This window comes from Carassius auratus, chromosome 6 (assembly GCF_003368295.1).
Source record: "Carassius auratus strain Wakin chromosome 6, ASM336829v1, whole genome shotgun sequence".
Lineage (NCBI taxonomy): Eukaryota > Metazoa > Chordata > Actinopteri > Cypriniformes > Cyprinidae > Carassius > Carassius auratus.
The window spans coordinates 17,527,418-17,545,439 of NC_039248.1; the positions used below are offsets into that span (position 1 = coordinate 17,527,418).

Below are 18,022 nucleotides of genomic sequence, written 5' to 3' on the forward strand. Positions count from 1 at the left end.
TAGTATTTAGATTCTGAGTATAGCCCCCCCCCAGAATGACTGGCCTAAAAATAGCAGTGTGAAAGACAAGCATGCTGTCCCAGTGACTCTGCGAAAGACAGCGTGTCCCCCATCTCAGACAGCAGCAACAGAAAAGTCTGCCTTCTAAACAAGAACCGTGAATAATGTATGATTTCTGCTTTCATTCACGAGCAGGTAAGTTCAGTTCATGTTTTCTTGTTTTGTTGTGTTATAAAGCATTGTTTAACATCTGCTGTTGTTTTACCATTGATATGATTTTGTGTGCAAATGCTCTCTCAGGCAAAGAAATACATCTTGAATGGTAGTAAATTTCATTCTCAGAATTATACTCTCCCAGTGTGCCTATCAGATATATTGTCTTTGGCAAGAAGCTGTTTTTAACTCTGGCAATAATCGTCTGATAATTTGACTTATATTGATGTGCTAACATGACTTCATTCTCTTCCAATTTGTTCCTGAAATGTTCTGTTACCAAGCAGAAAGGCTGAAACTTTGTCCTTAGGTCATAGGAGGCTCCACATTGCTATGATCACGAATGTTGCAATCAGATTGCATGTGACTGATTATACCCATTTGTCTTGTCCTATGTAGGTAAACTCTAAAAACATCTGTTGGCTGGCCCTGAATGCATTAAGGCCATAGTTCAAAGTGTCGTCATGGTGCGTAATATAGACGATCTAGACTTCTGTCTCTCTTCCCATCCCCAGAGCATCTTAGAGGGCCTGCGCTCCCTCTGTTCTCAGCCCAAACTTGTGGATGTCACCTTAAGTGCTGGTGGACAAGATTTCCCATGTCACCGGGGAATCCTTGCACTCTGCAGCCACTACTTCCGTTCCATGTTCTCAGGAGATTTTGTGGAGAGCATTGCTGCTCGTGTCGAGCTTCATGATGTAGATCCCAATGTGTTGTCATCCTTGTTGGACTTTGCTTATACAGGGAAACTCACCATCAATAAAAACAATGTTGAGGGACTCATCTGCACATCCAGCCAGCTCCAGTTCCACGCCGTCCGTACTGTATGCAGTCGATATCTGCAGCACCAGATCGATGCCACAAACTGCTTGGGAATCCTTGAGTTTGGAGAGATCCACGGCTGCCCTGAAGTTGTCTCCAAAGCATGGAGCTTCCTCCTTGAAAACTTTGAGGCAGTGCAACAACATGAGGAGTTCTTGATGCTGGAGAAAGTCAGGCTGGTGGCCTGCCTGAAGGATGAGGATCTGCATATAAGGGATGACCGGTCTTGTGTCAATTCTGTGTTGGCTTGGGTTGGGTATTGTAGTGACAATCGGATCTGCCATCTGCGAGAATTGTTGGGATTGGCTAAGCTTTCCCTCCTCACAGAATCCTACCTCACTGAGAACTTGCTTAAAGAGCCATTGGTGCAAGACTCACTAGAATCCAAAGAGTTCATAGAGGGAATATGTAGAGAGGTCAGACAAATATCTTTTATATAGAAAGTTCTTAAACAGAATTCCCTGTACAACAAATTATTATTATTATTTTTCCCTTCAGAAACGAGAAATGAAAGCAGGTGAGTCAGGGCAGACAGTGACTCAGAATGCCCTCAACCTGCAGGAGGTTTTATTTGTGATGGGTGGTCGCTCACTGGATGACTCGGATGATGAAGATGAGGATGAAGACAGGGATAGAAGGTTGCACCCCAGAAACTGTGGTTTCTACAACCCAAAGCTTGGTAAGGAAAACTTCAGCTGACACATCTACTTTTTTTATTTTTTTATTTATAAAAGGAGAATTATGTTAACATGTTAACAAAAAAACACCTCCCTTCACTTCATGATTTTGGTTTAAGTACTTCTATTATTTAATATAATTAATCTTTCTAAAATATTGAACGGTGGTTATAAAGCATATATCTGAACTTTTGACTATCCATGTCAAAATAATCAATAGTCAATACAATGTACTAGCTGAATTGTCATCTGATAATGCTTCATTTACTCTTTTTCACTCTGCATACTGTGTACATCTGCATTTGTAAGATTGAAATTGTATTCTTTTTTCCGATAGGGCAGTGGTTTCAGCTACCTGATTTTCCCAACTACAATAAATGGGGTTATTCTGTCATCTCCTTAAATAACAATGTGTATGTCACAGGTGAGCCAAATTCTTTTCATAAGATATTAAGCTGTTTCTAAAGGCTGTAGCTAGCATATCATAAAACGTTTTTTTTCACAGTATTTATTGGAAAATGGATAATTTGCTGATTGGTTGGTCTGGACTATAAGCCTCCAAACATAATGACAAGGGAAAAAGATAGCAGGAGAAACAACTTCTATTTTACCTAGAGAAAACAAATCCACAGATTTTCCGGGTATTTATAGAGACTAGGCCCTTTGGGAAAGGATCAGTGAGATTTATAGTTTTATTGCACACATGAATGGAATGTCATCTGCATTTAGGGTTTGGAGCTGCTTAGATAAAACAGTCCCCTGTCTTATAGACAATCCTGCTAAGACTCACATAAGACCTGAAACCACTTTAGAAATGTGCACAAAGAAGCAGAACATTATTATTGATGACCTGGGAAACTTGTGTTGCCTGGTCACAAACTGGGACATTTGAGCCTTCCTTTTGAGCTGAGAATTTATTCAAATAAATCAGCAAAGCCTTCATCTGAATGAGGAAAACAAGTTTGTTTTTTCTTCTGACTTTCAGGAGGATCAGGAGGGTCTCAGTCCAACACCTGGTCCACCACAGAGACCTGGAAGTACATCACGCGTGAGGGCATCTGGGTCACAGTCGCCCCTATGTTGCGTCCAAGGACTAACCACTCTTCTGCAGCTCTCAATGGAGAGATTTATGTAATTGGGGGTAAGAAACCAACCAGTTTGCAACTGAAGGTTTCAGAAAAATGGTTTTGGGTCAATGTATATATGCAGAACTGGACACTGCATTGTCTTTTCACTGACAGGAACTACAATGGATTTTGTCGAAGTTGAACACTATGACCCATTCAGTAATTGCTGGACTCTTACGGGCCCGGCGCTGAAGTATGTGACTAACTTTACCACCACATCATGTGAAGGAAAGCTTTACCTCATTGGTTCTTGTGCTGTTAAATATAATGCCCTGACAATGCAGTGCTTCAATCCTGTCATAGGTAAGAGACAACACATTTCAACATGGTTAACTGTTAATAATAGACATTGCGACTATCCGGTAAAAACAATCCAAGTTTTTCATAACAGAGCTTCTAATTTCATATTACAAAGCGTTTTATGTTGGAACTAGTTCAGAACAATTTTATGAGACACTTTACAAGACACAGTGTAAATTATAATGTTATTCACTCGTGGAGCCTTGCCAACATGTAGTCGTGACTTCAGTTCAATATCATGTAGTTTGAGTTTACTTTTGTTACTAAGATTTCTCTTCTTCAACAGATAGCTGGTGTATCATCTGTTCTCCTTTCATTCCTAAATATCTCTCTTCTCCCTGCTCGGTTTCTATGGATGGGGTCATTTACCTCGTAGCAGATAACACCAAAAAGGTCTATCTGTATAACCCTGGGGGTAATATGTGGGAAAAAGTGAGTTTTAGGTTATATCCATTATTCTGTATACTCAGAAAATCTAGTAGTGTATACAAAGTTAGCTGAACCCCTATGTTCTGCTGAGACTGACAACTGTGTTTTTGTTTTTTGTTTTTTTGTATGTTTGTCGTCTCATCCCAGATTCAGTTTCTACACACTCTTCATGAGAATGGGGATTTGGTGGCTCTAGGTGGTCAGCTGTATGTGACTGGGGGGCACTGGAAGGGCATGGAGGGGGATTACGGTGTGGAAGTGGAAGTATATAACCGAGCATCCAACACATGGAAGGTGGAGTGCTTCCTTCCCAGGCTCTGGACTTATAGTGGCTGCTGCTCCATCTTCCTGGACACTTCCCAGTGGACTGAGTTCTTCCCTGATGAGACTTAATATCTGTTCTGTCCCCTAAATCCTCACCTAGGTTTTGGGGCAAAGTTACAGTTTTGGCATTATTATAAATTTTTGATAATGGGATTTATTTTTAATTATATTTCTTTTTACATAATTTAGCTAGCTGTTGTATGTGTGTGTGTGTGTGTGTGTGACATGCTACTTATTTTTTCTTCTCTGAATCCATTGTAAAATTGTAATATTTTACATTTAAACATGTCTTATTCTAATGTCTTTGGCAACCTTGGAATTATTTTTTTTTTATATATAAATATTTTTTTTTGACTGAATTTGTTATTATTTCAAAATATATGCTGTTTTTATTCAGAAAAAAAATGTTTTATGAAGTTACACAATTGTGCTGTTTAAAACCCGTGTTATTTTTCATTAATTGCAATGGATTTTTAACAAAGTGCCAACAAAGACTGGAATAAACAGTGTTGTATTTGTGCAGCGTCCGTAACCATGGAAGCCAGAAAGCTTGCGTTTTAATTCTCATGACAACACGCGAGAGCGTCCGGTTTCCCTGGCAACCAGAGGCACCCACCTCTAGCCTGTGCTGTGATTGCAACTTTTGCACTTGTGGCTTTATTGTAGCACGAAATATTTTGCTTTAATTTGCTTATGCGCGTTATTAAACGTTGCTATATAGTGTAGAGTGCACTTTGCAAACTTGGTCTATAGAGCAAAACTTTTAAATCCTTTATTATTATTTTTTTATTTTTTTTGCGTGCATATCAACGTGCTAAACCCTGTTTAAGCGTTTAAAACACTTTAAGAATTGAGGACCATTGGAAAAACGTCGCTGTCCGCATAAGTGCATTGGATCGCTACCAGTTTCCAGATGAGTTGTGAAGGGGATCAAGGACTGGAAGCCGTGATTCAGGTGCGTGTTTTCCAGCAGGAAAACTGAGCTTCATCAGCTGTAACTTAAATAGGTTATTGCAGTGTTACCTATTCAAAACGGCATGTGTGAATGAAAGAGGAGAGAGCTTGAATTAATATTAACGAGCCTTGCGATGTTTCAACAAATTAAGGTCGATCAGTGGGTCAGTTTCAGGTTCTCCTGTGAAACTTGAAGACCGGTGACTCATTTCCTTGTGCTGTTGTGACATCCAACCAAATTGAAACAGAGACAGACATGAGACGAACTAGTTACGATAAATAATACATTCCAAATTAAATAATAGTCTACATAACGTTTTATTAACAAGCATCAGAACATTTTGAGCTTTTAGATTGCCAGTGGACTATAGGCCACCTGATTATAGTGTGTGAGCCTCTCCTCTTACACTAATGCTGATAATGCAGAAGCTGGAGGAGACACTGCTTAACCCAGATAGCGGCGGAGAGGAGAAGACTTACACTCTTCGGGGAGATGAGGAGGAGTCCAACATCACACCAGTTCCTGCCCGCATCCGTGAGATCATCACCAGAAACCTGGCTGATACGCCCACAGGTACTCTACACTCTTGAATGAGCTCATGATGATGAGTCTTCTGGGGTATCAGGGTATAATTAGAACGCATGTATATTCTATCATTTCCTGCCATGCTGTTCCTCTGGTGACGTATCAGGCGAGAGCAGCGAGGTGGAGGAGAACCGGCTGTCGAAGGATCTGCCTTCTCAGATGTGCGCAGACAGAGACCAGCTGCTTAGCAGGCAGGCTGCTCTCACTAGCCGGGTAGGAGCACATGTACAAACCTCACACACATGCCCTTGGGTCTCTGGATTTCCAGTTCCTCTGGAAATCTGTTGGATAAGCCATTTATGCATAGATAAACACACTTGGCCACCTGATGGGTGAATCACTGTGATCATGAACACCATATAAAGCATGTAATGTAAGAGGGGCATTTATTAATTGAATGTTCAAGGCCAGCTGTTTTAGTTACTTCAACAGTACAAAAATATTCTGTTGTGCCTGGTCACATTGCAAACTGGAATTCGTTCTCATATTATTTAAATTTATTGTAATAATCATAAACACACTGGTTTGTTCTGCAAATAGCTTTACTGCTTACTGCACTTTTTATTCTTCTAGTTATTTACCTTTTAATGGGCACTTATGGTTTGGAAAATGTCAACTCAAAATAACTGAAACGTCAAATAATGTTGTGCAACAAATAACCTTTATCTGTCAGGTTTGACTGAATGAGCTATTTCTGTCATGCTCCATTTTTATCTATCACTGTAATGACAAAAGCTCTTTTTTTTTTTTAATCTGTCTGTTGATCCATCTTCTACCATTGTACACCTCTACTGTAAGCTCTGTCAGCAGTTCTAAAGCAGGGAAATGCATTCATCTCTCAAAATTAGTGAAAGCATTTGAAATATATATTTTTTTTAATGAATGTTACATAATATAGACTTACCCAATGTATACACTCACCTGCCAATTTATTAGCTTACCAGTATCTTCAGAACTGCCTTAATTCTTTGTGGCATTGATGGCAAGGTGACAGAGATTTCAGTCCATAATTAATTGATAGGCTAACACAAGTAGCTGCACATATGTTGTCTGCACATCTATGATGCGACACTCCTGTTCCTTCATGTCCTGAAGGTGCTCTTTTGGATAGAGATCTAGTCACTGTGGAGGCAATTTGAGTATAATAAACCCATCGTCATGTTCAAGAAACAGTTGATTTGAGCTTTGAGACATGGTGCATTATCCTGCTGAAAGTAACCATTACAAGATGGGTACACTGTGGCAAGACAAGATCCCACCAATAATTAGAAATTGCCAAGTTGGCCCCCAGCCCCAAATATTTGAAATTCTTGCGCTGATCTGCTGTTTGTTGTTAGGATGTTTCGAAAAGTTTACAAGTTGCATTAGCTTGGGTTGCCTCAGCCGTCCAACAGCATTCATCAGTGTCAAAATGCCAAACTGCTGCTCACTGGATATTTTCTCTTTTTGGGACCATTCCCTGTAAACCCAATAGATGGTTGTGCATGCATATCAGCCCATCTGGCATCAACAACCTTGCCATGTTCATAGTCACTTAAATCACATTTCTTCTCCATTCTGATTCTCAGTTTGAACTTCAGCAGACCGTGTCTACATTCTTACATTCATTGAACTGATGTCATTTGACTGGGTGATTAGATATTTGCATTAAAAGCAGCTGAACATTGCTACCTAATAAAGTGCCAGTGAGTGTACTACTAACCAAATTTGACATTATTTATCTGAGCTTTTATTGTTATTCATTCTCTATTAATTTGTTAACACTGTTACACTTTTAAGTTTATTTTTGATGTTTAAGGGACAAGGAGAATAATGCAACCTCATTGTACCAGGTTTTTGCAAATTATTATTACTGCATTCATAGAGCCAAACTTGAAATTACTTTTCTTGGCAGTCACTGCTTGTTTACAATTTAATGGAAGCTACTCCCATAATTTGGGTAGGAAAAAGTTGGATAAAAGCTAATGATTCAGAAATCTTCTACAGTCAGAGGAAATAGCTTACTTCCGTGTTGAAAAATAAGGTGGTTCTGTGATCTCATAACCTACATTATCCATGGTTTTCCATCCTCTTATGTCTTGTTAACCCCACCCAAGCGCATTCCCAGAGGTGCATCAGAAATCAAATAAAAAACAACCTGATATCGATGGGAATGTGATCTTGTCCTTTGGCAATATGGTTAATATCTCTAACACACAGTGCCTAATAAAAAAAAACATAAGCCTCCATCTGGTGTAAGCATGTGATTGATGCAAAGTTTCTGAAACCTGCACATTTGCCTCTCTGCTTGGAAGTCAAAAAACACCCGTATAATGTAGATTATTGCCTTGAAACTCTCTCTAGGCCTTCCGTAATGGACACTGAGGAATTGTCGATCAGTTACCTGGTGGCAGGGGTTTCATGTGCTCTGAACTAATACCGTCTAGGTCCAGGAAAATATTTTAAGTGAGTGTTTCTCTCCATCCAACAGTTTTTAAGGGATTGAAAACAGAGGAGGGACCATCACTAATAACGTGAGAGGTTGATGGAGCACCTTTGGCCCCTATTCCTATTTTCCTTCATTTCTTCTGCACATGTTGGTGGATAGACAGTTGTGTGTGTATAGGGAAGAGATCAAGAGAGGGAGTTACAGAGGCTCTTTGACAGAGAAAGAGGGAGCCACACGGCTTTGAAATGGAATATGTGCACAGCAAACATCAGAGCTGCAGTACTCTTTCCGAGAGGGAAAACCCGTTTGGAGTTTTCGATAAACAAACGGTGGTAAAGGGCCATGTGAAAATCAACTGTGTCACATGGAATGAAATATATTTATTTCTGCTTAAAACCGGACTTTGGCTCTGAAAAATGGAATGAACACCCTTGCGTTTATAAAGGATTGATGTAAACTGAGCCAGAGCCGTAGTTTATTCTGCATCTACATTTCATTACATGTGATCAAAATGGCAGCTCGCTGATGTCAACATTTTTGAATCAGAAATGAACTTATAATTACATACATAAAGTTTGTTGGAAAGTTCTCTTTCACTTTCTGAAGTTTATAGCATCACCTTGGCCACTGTCTGTCTTCCCCCCACCTTGCTGTTTGGGGGAAAATAAAAATGTCATTGACCTTCTCTCATGGGGCTGTGAAAGAAAAAGCTCATTTTTCATAGAACACAAAGCTGCCATTTGTGATAACAGTGCCCTCTTTTTCCTCGCCAAGTTTAATGAATGCCAACTGTGCACATTGCTAGTGGAGCCTATTTTAAGATATGAGCTATACATAAAACTTAATTAGTCTGGATGGTATAAATGGTCTTTTTTAATCCACACATTTATATTTTTGGAGAATAAAGACCTATGTCACATGCCATCTGAGAGTGGAGACATGTCTGACTCTCTCCTCTCTCTGTCACCAAATTAAAACTCTCCAGTGTGAAAGTGTGACATTGTGAAGTCAAAACTTAATGATGTTATGATAACATACACATAACTATACACTGGGTACCATTATATTGACATGAGATAATGAATCCTAGATGCTTGGGTATTCCCTGTTTATATTCACCCTCAATCTGTCTTGATGTGGGAATGACATATTCTGTTCGAGTGCGATCCATTTATTCTGTCATTGCCAACTAAAGCATCAGTCATTGTGTTTTCTGTGTACATACCAAACATAGCTCTGTTAGAACATAGAAAGTTGTTTTTTTTTAATTTATGCTTTGTGCTTGTATTTTTTTGTGTTCAAAAACAGCTGGATGAGGCCCAATGGCTAATATTCACACTAATGTGGCTAAGTGACAATAAAGACATGTAACGTGTATTAGGGTTTGGCTTAGGGTTACTTGCCGGTAATTATGCATAATTAATTGTTCCTATAATAGTAAGTAGATGTAATGTGCAACTAATACTAACCTTAACTATACAGTACATGTAGTCAGTTCATATAAGTCAGTACTTAAATGTATAATTACACTGTAACAAGGACACCTTATAATGAAGTGTAATCATAAAATGTTACATATTGTAAATAATAAATGCATTAAAATGGAAAACAATTTTGGTCCCACTTTAGATTCGGTGGCCTTAACTATTATGTACTTTTAAATTAATAATTTGATGCAATTCAATTATTTTGTAGATACGTGTTTTTAGATTGTACATACATTTTTTAAATGCCAGCATGTAAATACATCTATAATTGATTCCTGTAATTACATTTATAGTTACACTGTTGACCCTTCCCTTACACCTTTACCTCTCCTTAAGCCTACCCATACCACCTAACCTTACCCGTACCCAAACTCAATAGCAACCAGAATGTTTTGCAATACAACATAAACAGAATAAGTACATTGTGCTTATTTTCTTAAGGCCAACTAATATAAAGTGGGACCACAATTTGAAATTGTAATTATTTGTCACAATATCATACAATACTGAAGAGTAGTTTTCAGAAAGAAATTTATAAACATTTATTTGTGGATCATATAATTAATTTGTTTAAAATTCTAAATCAATTCACAGCCCTAATTTATTCAAATTACAAATCTTTGCTTATCTTACAGAGGTCAGTCTGATGTACCTGCAAAACTGCTAATAGAGTGCTACTTCCCTGAATTAGTTTTTATGCTGTAAAATCATAGACTTACATTTAAATAGATTCAGGTGGGCCAGTTTTTACTGTCAACCACTTGGTTTATCCAGTTTATTTGACTTAGCTAAAATAGGTGATGAAATGAGAATTTATCTCTTTTTATCTCTTCGGAGTGTGTGGGAGTGTTGGTCGATTAACTTTAGTAGTCCTTTGAGATGTTTCTTGTTCTTTAGTCTGGCAAATATCTTAAAGAAGTTGGCTTTAGGGGCTCTCTGTGAGTCTTCCCTCGCTCTCTCCTGGACAGGGCCCCAGTGACAATGTGGCAGGATAGACCCTCTGTGGCACATCTTACGACACTGGAATAATTGAAAAGGAGTAGCAAACCCCATAAAGTCTCATAGCTCTCGGGACAGTTTGAGCGTGGCCTCCTAAACAAGAGTGGGAATGGAAATATTTGGGCAGGGAGTGAGGTTTTGCTCTTGAAAGCACACCTCTGTCTCCTGGTGAAATCACAACAATCTCTTGTGACCCTTGAAAATTGCTCCTGAACCGGGATAAACCTTGACCCAGTTTGAAAAGCTGCATCGTCTCAGGAGGACGAAGAAAATGTTGATGTGAACTTTGAACTTTCTGTATTGATATTGGGCTACTGCCAGTTTGCAGTTTCTCAGGCACTAGGGCTGTGAACATGCATGTGTATTTGTGTGGGAGTGTGTAAGTTTGTATGCGTGGGTGTGTGTCAGGGGATTGCGTGGGTATATATTTTACAGCTCCGAGGCAGTTTTTGGACCGGGATTGTGTGAGACAGTCTCCCTGTGTGTTTTTGTAGGAGTTATCCGAAAGTAGAGTTAGATGTATGATAAAGCAGAAATGTTAACCAAATGGAGCGCTGTAGAGAAACAACAATCACGGGGCCACAAGCTTTTAAGCTGAGAGATAAATCATTAAACAAATGAAAAAAGGGTTTTGTAGCTAAAATGTGATGCTATTTGTCAGAAAACCTTTTTTAATTGATCTGGACTCGCAGACTAGTTGGAGACTTTTTGACGAAGAGCATGGCAGCTTCCAGGCTCTGTGCTTTTGACCTAATCCCCATTCCTTTTTGCTTTAAAGGTCTTGTCAAACACGATTGCCACTGATATGCTTGTTTTGTTAGAGTAAAAATTGTGCACTTTCTTTAACTCAGTGTTTAGAGTTTGTTTTCTTGCCTACAAAAAGCTGCTAAGCCTAGCAGTGGTCACGAGTGGAACTGAGCCAGTGAGGTTGGATCTGTCAGCTGTCTGAGAGTCGTAAAAGTGATTGACGCTCCAGAGAATCATTCCTCAAAGTAGGGATCATCTCAGAGTCCTCACTACATTTAATTAAGTGTCCTTTATCTTTTTCCATATTTCTTTCTTTTCCCTGTTTGACTGTATGTTTTTTTTCCTTCTTTCTTTTCTAGACTGTGGGAACAGAAGAGAAAACTTCCTAGAAAGTATTTTACCATTTGCTTGTAATTTCATTTAGGCATGAAAACTAAGCAGCTTAGTTATTATACTTGTCTTAAATGGCCATTTTTCCAAAAAAGTGAAAATTCTTTAATTCTTCTGTGGGACACAGAAGGAGACATTTTGAACAATGTTCTGGTCTTTTTCATGGAATTAAAATGAATGAAGATTGGAACTTTCAAGCGTCACAAAAATGTTCAAAATGAACACTGTATTTCAGGTAGAAGTCTGAACAAGCCCCTACAAGATTCTGACCCACTTTCACTCAGTTGAAAAAATAATTATATTTCTTCCCACTCTCGCTTGTAACTTTTACTTTTTGTCTCACTCTGGCCTGCAAAATCCTGCAGGTGGAAAGTTTTTCAGCTCGGCTTCAGTATGACTTTGTCTCACTCCAACATCATTTGCTTTTTTTGTTCTAATTCCCATACACCTAAATGACGCATCAGACCTCACCTTTTATGGCCTCACACATGGCCTTACAAATTACACAGTAGTCACCTGTAATTGTAATTTTTTTTTTTTAAATCACTAATCACTTTTGCCTGTTCTTATTCTGTGCACACGTCAGCAATTCAAAACTTGTCCTTTGCCACACTCATCAGTTTCAGATCCTACAGGTTTTCAGCAGCCTATTGATTACTTTATCATGAAATGGATCAAAATTTGATTTGTTAAGTGGCAGTGTCACTTTTGAGTCACTGACTCGGTGATCCATTTGCAGCAGTTAACAGCCCAATTAAAGCTCATTGGAGGTGAAGATTATTAGAGAATAGTTAACTCCTTTTCAGTCTGTTGGTTACAGAAAGCTGTTGCATGTCACAAACCAGGGTGGAAACAGAGGGTTAATGGTAAATTGATGATTTATTAACAGGATGGATAATGACAATGAATGAAAAGTCACTGAGGGAGTAAGCACAGAGTCCAGGTACTTGAGACACAGGGGAGACAGCGAAGGAGAATCACAGGAGGACATTAATGGAGATCTGAGGGCAGAGAAAGAGCAAGTTAGTGGAAAGGAGTCTGGCAACTGTTCATAGTAGTGAATGGTAGACCGGACACCGGAGTACTGGCTTGATGATGACTTTATACAGGTGAGTGATTGCTGGGTGCAGGTGCAGGTGATCAGAACTCCAGTGATTGGGGTCAGGAGTGATTGGGATCAGGTGTTGGTGATGATTGGGGTGGCAGTGCCAGTGAATTCCTGACACTACCCCCTCCTCCGGGGGTAGCTCCTGACACCCTGAATGCGATGACATGGGCGACCTCGGCCTCTGGGTGCGGGACAATTTGGATGGAGTCGATAGAATTCCTCTAGTAGAATTAGATCTAGGATATTGTTATAATAGAGGATAACGCTCCTCTGGACCATACCCCTCCCAGTCGACCAGGTACTCGAGCTGGGCACCCTTTCGCCGCGAGTCCAGGATGTCCTTCAATTAGTACATTGATGGCTGATCAAGGATCTCCGGAGGAGGGGGTTCCTCTGTTTCTGGGGTATGTGGAGTGGTAGGAGAGAAGGGTTTCAGTAAGGACACATGGAAAGTGGGGTGAATGCGGTACCTTGGGGTAGGTGTAGCCTGTAGGTGACTTCGTTGATCTGCCTCTCAACAGTGAACGGACCAATGTATCAGGGACTAAGCTTCCTGCATTGCTTACTGAGATGCAGATACGAGGTCTAAAGCCATACCTTGTCCCCAGGATGGTAGACTGGAGTGGAGGCATGTTGAGCATCCGCGAATGCTTTGTGTCCTCGTATAGCGCACTGGAGATGGATATGAGCTGAGTCCCACACTCTCTCGCTTGCTAGGAACCAGTAGTCCACAGCTGGTCCATGGAAAAGTGGAGGTTGATAGCCAAGTATGCATTGGAAGGGGGTGATACTCTGCCAAAGGAAGTTTTGTGCATACTCCGCCCAGGGAAGGAAGCGGTTCCAGCTGTGCTGGTTTTCTTGGCAGTGTGTCCAGAGGTAGCGTCCGAGTTCTTGGATCTTCCACTCAGTTTGGCCGTTCGTCTGGAAATGGTATCCGGAAGAGAAGTTTACAGTGACCCCCAGCAGGTGAAAGAAGGCCTTCCATAGCCAGGAAATGAACTGGGGACCCCGGTCTGATACATTATACTCAGGTAGCCCAAAATTCTGGAAGACATAGGAGAACAAGTGCTCGGCCGTTTCCAGGGCAGTTGGTAATCCTGGCAGGGGAATTAATTTACAGGCTTTAGAAAAGTGATCCACAACCACCAAGACACATGTGTTACCTCAGAATTATGGCAAGTCAGTCACAAAGTTAATCTCCAGATGGGACCAGGGCCTCCGAGGAACAGGTAGGAGCATGAGTTTGCCTGCTGGAAGCTGATGAGGAGTAGAAGAAATAGCACAGACTGAGCAACTTGGGACATACCTGATGACATACTGGGCCACCAGAACCGAGCTTGGAGGAGTGAGATGGCTGCCTGGATGTCAAAAGCCTGGTACACTGTGAACTGAGCCCAGACGGGATTCCCGTTGGGACCTGGGGATGTAAGTCCTCCCTTCTCGGCTTCCCAGTGGAGCAGGTTCGGTCCGTGTAGCAGCTCTGATGTCCTCGTCCGAACTCCAGATTATGGGGCTGATGATCATGGCTGAAGGGAATATTGGCTCAGGGCCTGATGGAGTGTCTGGGGGAGTGCAACCATGATAGTGCATCAGCCTTTCAGTTCCAGTTTCCAGGGCGGTAGGTGATTTGGAAGTTGAATCTGGTGAAGAATAGAGCCCAGTTGGCCTGCCGGGGATTCAGTTGTTTAGCATCATGGAGGTATTGGAGGTTCTCATGATCAGTGATGACTGTGAATGGGTGATTGGCTCCCTCCAGCCAATGCCTCCATTCTTCCAGAGCGAGCTTGATGGCCAAAAACTCCTGGTTCCTGGGACTGGGACTTGGGCAAAGTAGGGTGGTCAAAGGAGCTGTATGCCGACTGAAATCCTGAATGAAACATCGTTAGAAGTTAGCAAATCCTAAGAACTTCTGGAGTTCCTTTACTGAACTAAGGAACGGGCCACTCAGCTAATGTGGTTACTTTCCCCTGGTCCATCTGGATACTTTCTGTGCTGATGTTGTGGCTGAGGAACTGTACTGTGGAGCAGTGGAACATTTCTCCAGCTTAAGGAACCAATGATCTTGTCGAAGCTTTTGTAGGACTTGCTTTACATGGTAGCGATGTTTGTCCAGGTTCCGGGAATAGATGAGTATATCATCAATGTAAATGATGACTGACTTGTGGAGGAATTCCCAGAACACCTTGTTCATGAATCCTTGGAACACAGAGGTTGTGTTGGCAGGTCCATACGGCATAATGCAGTGCTTGTAGTGCCCAGAAGGGGAAATGAAGGCCATCTTCCATTCATCTACTTTTCAGATGCAGAAGGTCTGCAGGAGCGGGAGTCTGGGGATGCATATAGTGTCTGTTCAAGGTCCGGTCTTCTTTCACAAACCAGGGGTGTGTTTCCCAAAACCATAGTTGCTAACTAAGTTAGCAACTTTGTTGGTTGCAATGCAATTTCCCATTGCCAACCAACTAAGTTGCTAACAGGTTAGCAACTATGGTTTTGGGAAACGCACCCCAGGACGGAAACAACCCTGTACCAGTAGTGGTAAGATGATGATTTATTAACAGGATGGATGGTAACAACGAATGAAAAGTCACTGAGGGAGTAAGCACAGAGTTCAGGTACTTAAGACACAGGGGAGACAACGAAGGACAATCACAGGAGGACGGTAATGGAGATCTGAGGGCAGAGAAACAGCAAGTTAGTGGAGATTAGTCTGGCAGCTGTTCATAGTAGTGAATGGTAGACCGGACACCGGAGTACTGGCGTGATGATGACTTTATACAGGTGAGTGATTGCTGGGTGCAGGTTTAGGTGATCAGTACACCAGCAATTGGGATCTGGAGTGATTGGGATCAGGTGCTGGTGAGGATTGTGGTGGCTGTGATGGTGAATTCCTGACATTGCGTGGCTTCAGAAGACTTTTATAACACTTGGTGTGATGGTGCATTTGCATGCTTTTTGAAGTTTGAATGCTTCAGTCCCCAACAACCAAGATTCTTCAGAATCTTTCCATTTGTGTTTTACAGAAGAAAGAATGGTTCTGGAACGACATGAAGGTGAATAAATAAGAACAGATTTAAAAGGACTGGAACTCTGTTCCTTTAAAGATTTAATATCTTTCTGATAGCTGTGATTCTGTCACGTCACACAGCCGTTTTACTTTTTAGTGGAAACAGGCACGGTTCCTAAATAAGTCATTGTGTTAACCACAATTTTATTAGCATCCCATTCATGTGGCTTATTTCTTCTTGTAGTTTATAGTTTAATTTTAAAAGTGCATGTTTTATACTTGTTCACTTGTTTGTTTACATCCATCGCTGTGGAAGGTGATTGTAAATTCCAAGCCCAATTGATGCAATATTGTGCATGTGAACATGTGTTTGTGTTTGTATTTTGCGTGTGGACACTGCCTGTGTCCCGTTTTTACCTCCCAGTAGGTCTTCTCCACAGCAGCTGTGACTGTGGTCAAACAGTGCTCCATGGTGATGGTTGTTGGTTTGTGCCTGGGGGCTGCAGTGGGGTCTCTGAGCTGGGGAGCTTCACAGCTCTCTGATTCTTGGCCAGAATTGTGTAATCACTCACAGTGGCGCTGCAAAAACAGCTTTCACAATCAGCTGGATGTCTCTCAGCGGGCCAGCACTCCAGCAGGGACAGGGAGAAGGGCATATTAGTAGAAAGAGGACAGCAAGGCACAAGGGACGGGCGTGTTGTGTTTATATGTTTGAGTTTGGATGAATGTTTGTGTAGGCATTAGTTAATTTGCACGTGTGTGAGATAGAACTGAAGTTAGCATGAGTAAGTATGGGGGAGTTTGTTTAGGTGTGTGCGTGTGAGCATGTATATATATGTAGAGGAACTGTACGTCCGCTCCAGCTGTGTTTGGGAATCTGACAGATTATTCACTACATTAATTCCCTTTATTAAGCCTCTGGGTCCAGGCCAGGCCAGTGAGAAGCGCTCACAGCTGTAACCCCCTCCATGCCACAGCATATGGCTGACTTAGTCTGTCCTCTGTTTATGGGTGATACTGGGAGCAAGAGATTTTCTTCCCCACTACTTTTGTGCTTGTGAATTTGTATAAACATGCAAGTTTATGTGCTTGTGTGTGTGTGTGTGTGTGTATATAAATCTATTTGTATTTCTCATGTATTTTTGTGCATACAGTACTGTATATGCTAGTGTGATTTACCCTGTGCCTGGTATATGTATATGGTTGTAAGTTTTGATTTCCTCATTAAAAAGTTTATCATGGCTAACTGCTATCAGATTATAAGAAGTAATACAAAATAAAACAATTGATAAGTAATTACATAATTATGTAAATAATGAAACAATGACATTAATAAAAAAATATTTTATTTTATTTTATTTATTTATGATGTCAAGTCACCTTTATTTATATAGCGCTTTAAACAAAATACATGGCATCAAAACAACTGAACAACATTGATTAGCAAAACAGTGTCTCGATAATGCAAAATGACAGTTAAAGGCAGTTCATCATTGAATTCAGTGATGTCATCTCTGTTCAGTTTAAATAGTGTCTGTGCTTTTATTTGCAATCGAGTCAGTGATATCGCTGTAGATGAAGTGACCCCAACTAAGCAAGCCAGAGGTGACTGCGGCAAGGAACCGAAACTCCATCGGTGACAGAATGGAGAAAAAAACCTTGGGAGAAACCAGGCTCAGTTGGGGGGCCAGTTCTCCTCTGACCAGACGAAACCAGTAGTTCAATTCCAGGCTGCAGCAAAGTCAGATTGTGCAGAAGAATCATCTGTTTCCTGTGGTCTTGTCCTTATTGTCATCTGAGAGATGGTCTTTACAGGGGATTTGTATCTGGGGCTCTAGTTTTCCTATATCCGGTTGACTGCAGTGACCCTCTGATCTGGATACAGACTGGATCTGGTGGCTACGGTGACCTTGGAATAAGAGAGAAACAGACTAATATTAGCGTAGATGCCATTCTTCTAATGATGTAGCAAGTACATCTGGTGGTATGGGAAGTGTTCCCGGTTCCGGTTTACATTATTAATGCATCCTAAAAATCCTTTTAACGGATTGGATATTAAAAGCATATTAGTATGTTATGTGTAAGCCAGGTTAAAGAGATGGGTCTTTAATCTAGATTTAAACTGCAAGAGTGTCAGTGTGAAGTCTAAGACCGCTGTCATGTCAGCCAGTGCAAAGGAAAAGCATATATGAATCTGGCAACTGCTGTTTAATTTGTTTGAGTGGTAGGAATGAGTTTCAGAGGTGAGTGTGGTCTTTCAGCCTGCAAGCATGAAAAATGGGTTGCTTATTTTGTTCTTTTGTCAGACCACTTATTTTGCAGAGTGCGGCTTTAAAAATGAAACATCTTTAATCATTTTACTCACCCTTACATCATTCCAAATCTCTGGACTTTCTTCTGTGGAAGTGTCCTCCACAGAAAATTGTC

General features: G+C 40.8%; 2 protein-coding genes across 4 annotated transcripts in view; both read left to right on the top strand.

Annotated features, from left to right (window-relative positions):
- Nucleotides 1-81: 81 nt before the first annotated feature.
- Nucleotides 82-4,206, top strand: LOC113098906 (kelch-like protein 30). Of its 2 annotated transcripts, none has more exons than XM_026263970.1 (8): nt 82-195; nt 729-1,451; nt 1,534-1,714; nt 2,050-2,136; nt 2,698-2,853; nt 2,954-3,142; nt 3,426-3,571; nt 3,716-4,206. In XM_026263970.1, the coding sequence occupies exons 1-8, from the start codon at nt 169-171 to the stop codon at nt 3,959-3,961; spliced, it is 1,755 nt and encodes a 584-aa protein (XP_026119755.1). In that variant the 5' UTR covers nt 82-168; the 3' UTR covers nt 3,962-4,206. The 2 variants fall into 2 exon arrangements, with proteins under 2 accessions (XP_026119755.1, XP_026119751.1); XM_026263966.1 differs by having other exon boundaries at nt 84-195; nt 613-1,451.
- A 483-nt stretch (nt 4,207-4,689) lies between these two features.
- Nucleotides 4,690-18,022, top strand: part of crocc2 (ciliary rootlet coiled-coil, rootletin family member 2) — a 51,510-nt gene continuing 38,177 nt past the window's right edge. Inside the window, exons 1-3 of one of the 2 annotated variants that reach the window (XM_026263950.1) lie at nt 4,690-4,847; nt 5,273-5,420; nt 5,539-5,645. In XM_026263950.1, coding sequence (XP_026119735.1) covers nt 4,806-4,847; nt 5,273-5,420; nt 5,539-5,645 — 297 coding nt within the window. In that variant the 5' untranslated portion in view covers nt 4,690-4,805. The remainder of the gene's footprint in view (nt 4,848-5,272; nt 5,421-5,538; nt 5,646-18,022) is intronic. The other variant, XM_026263956.1, reaches the window with a different exon arrangement.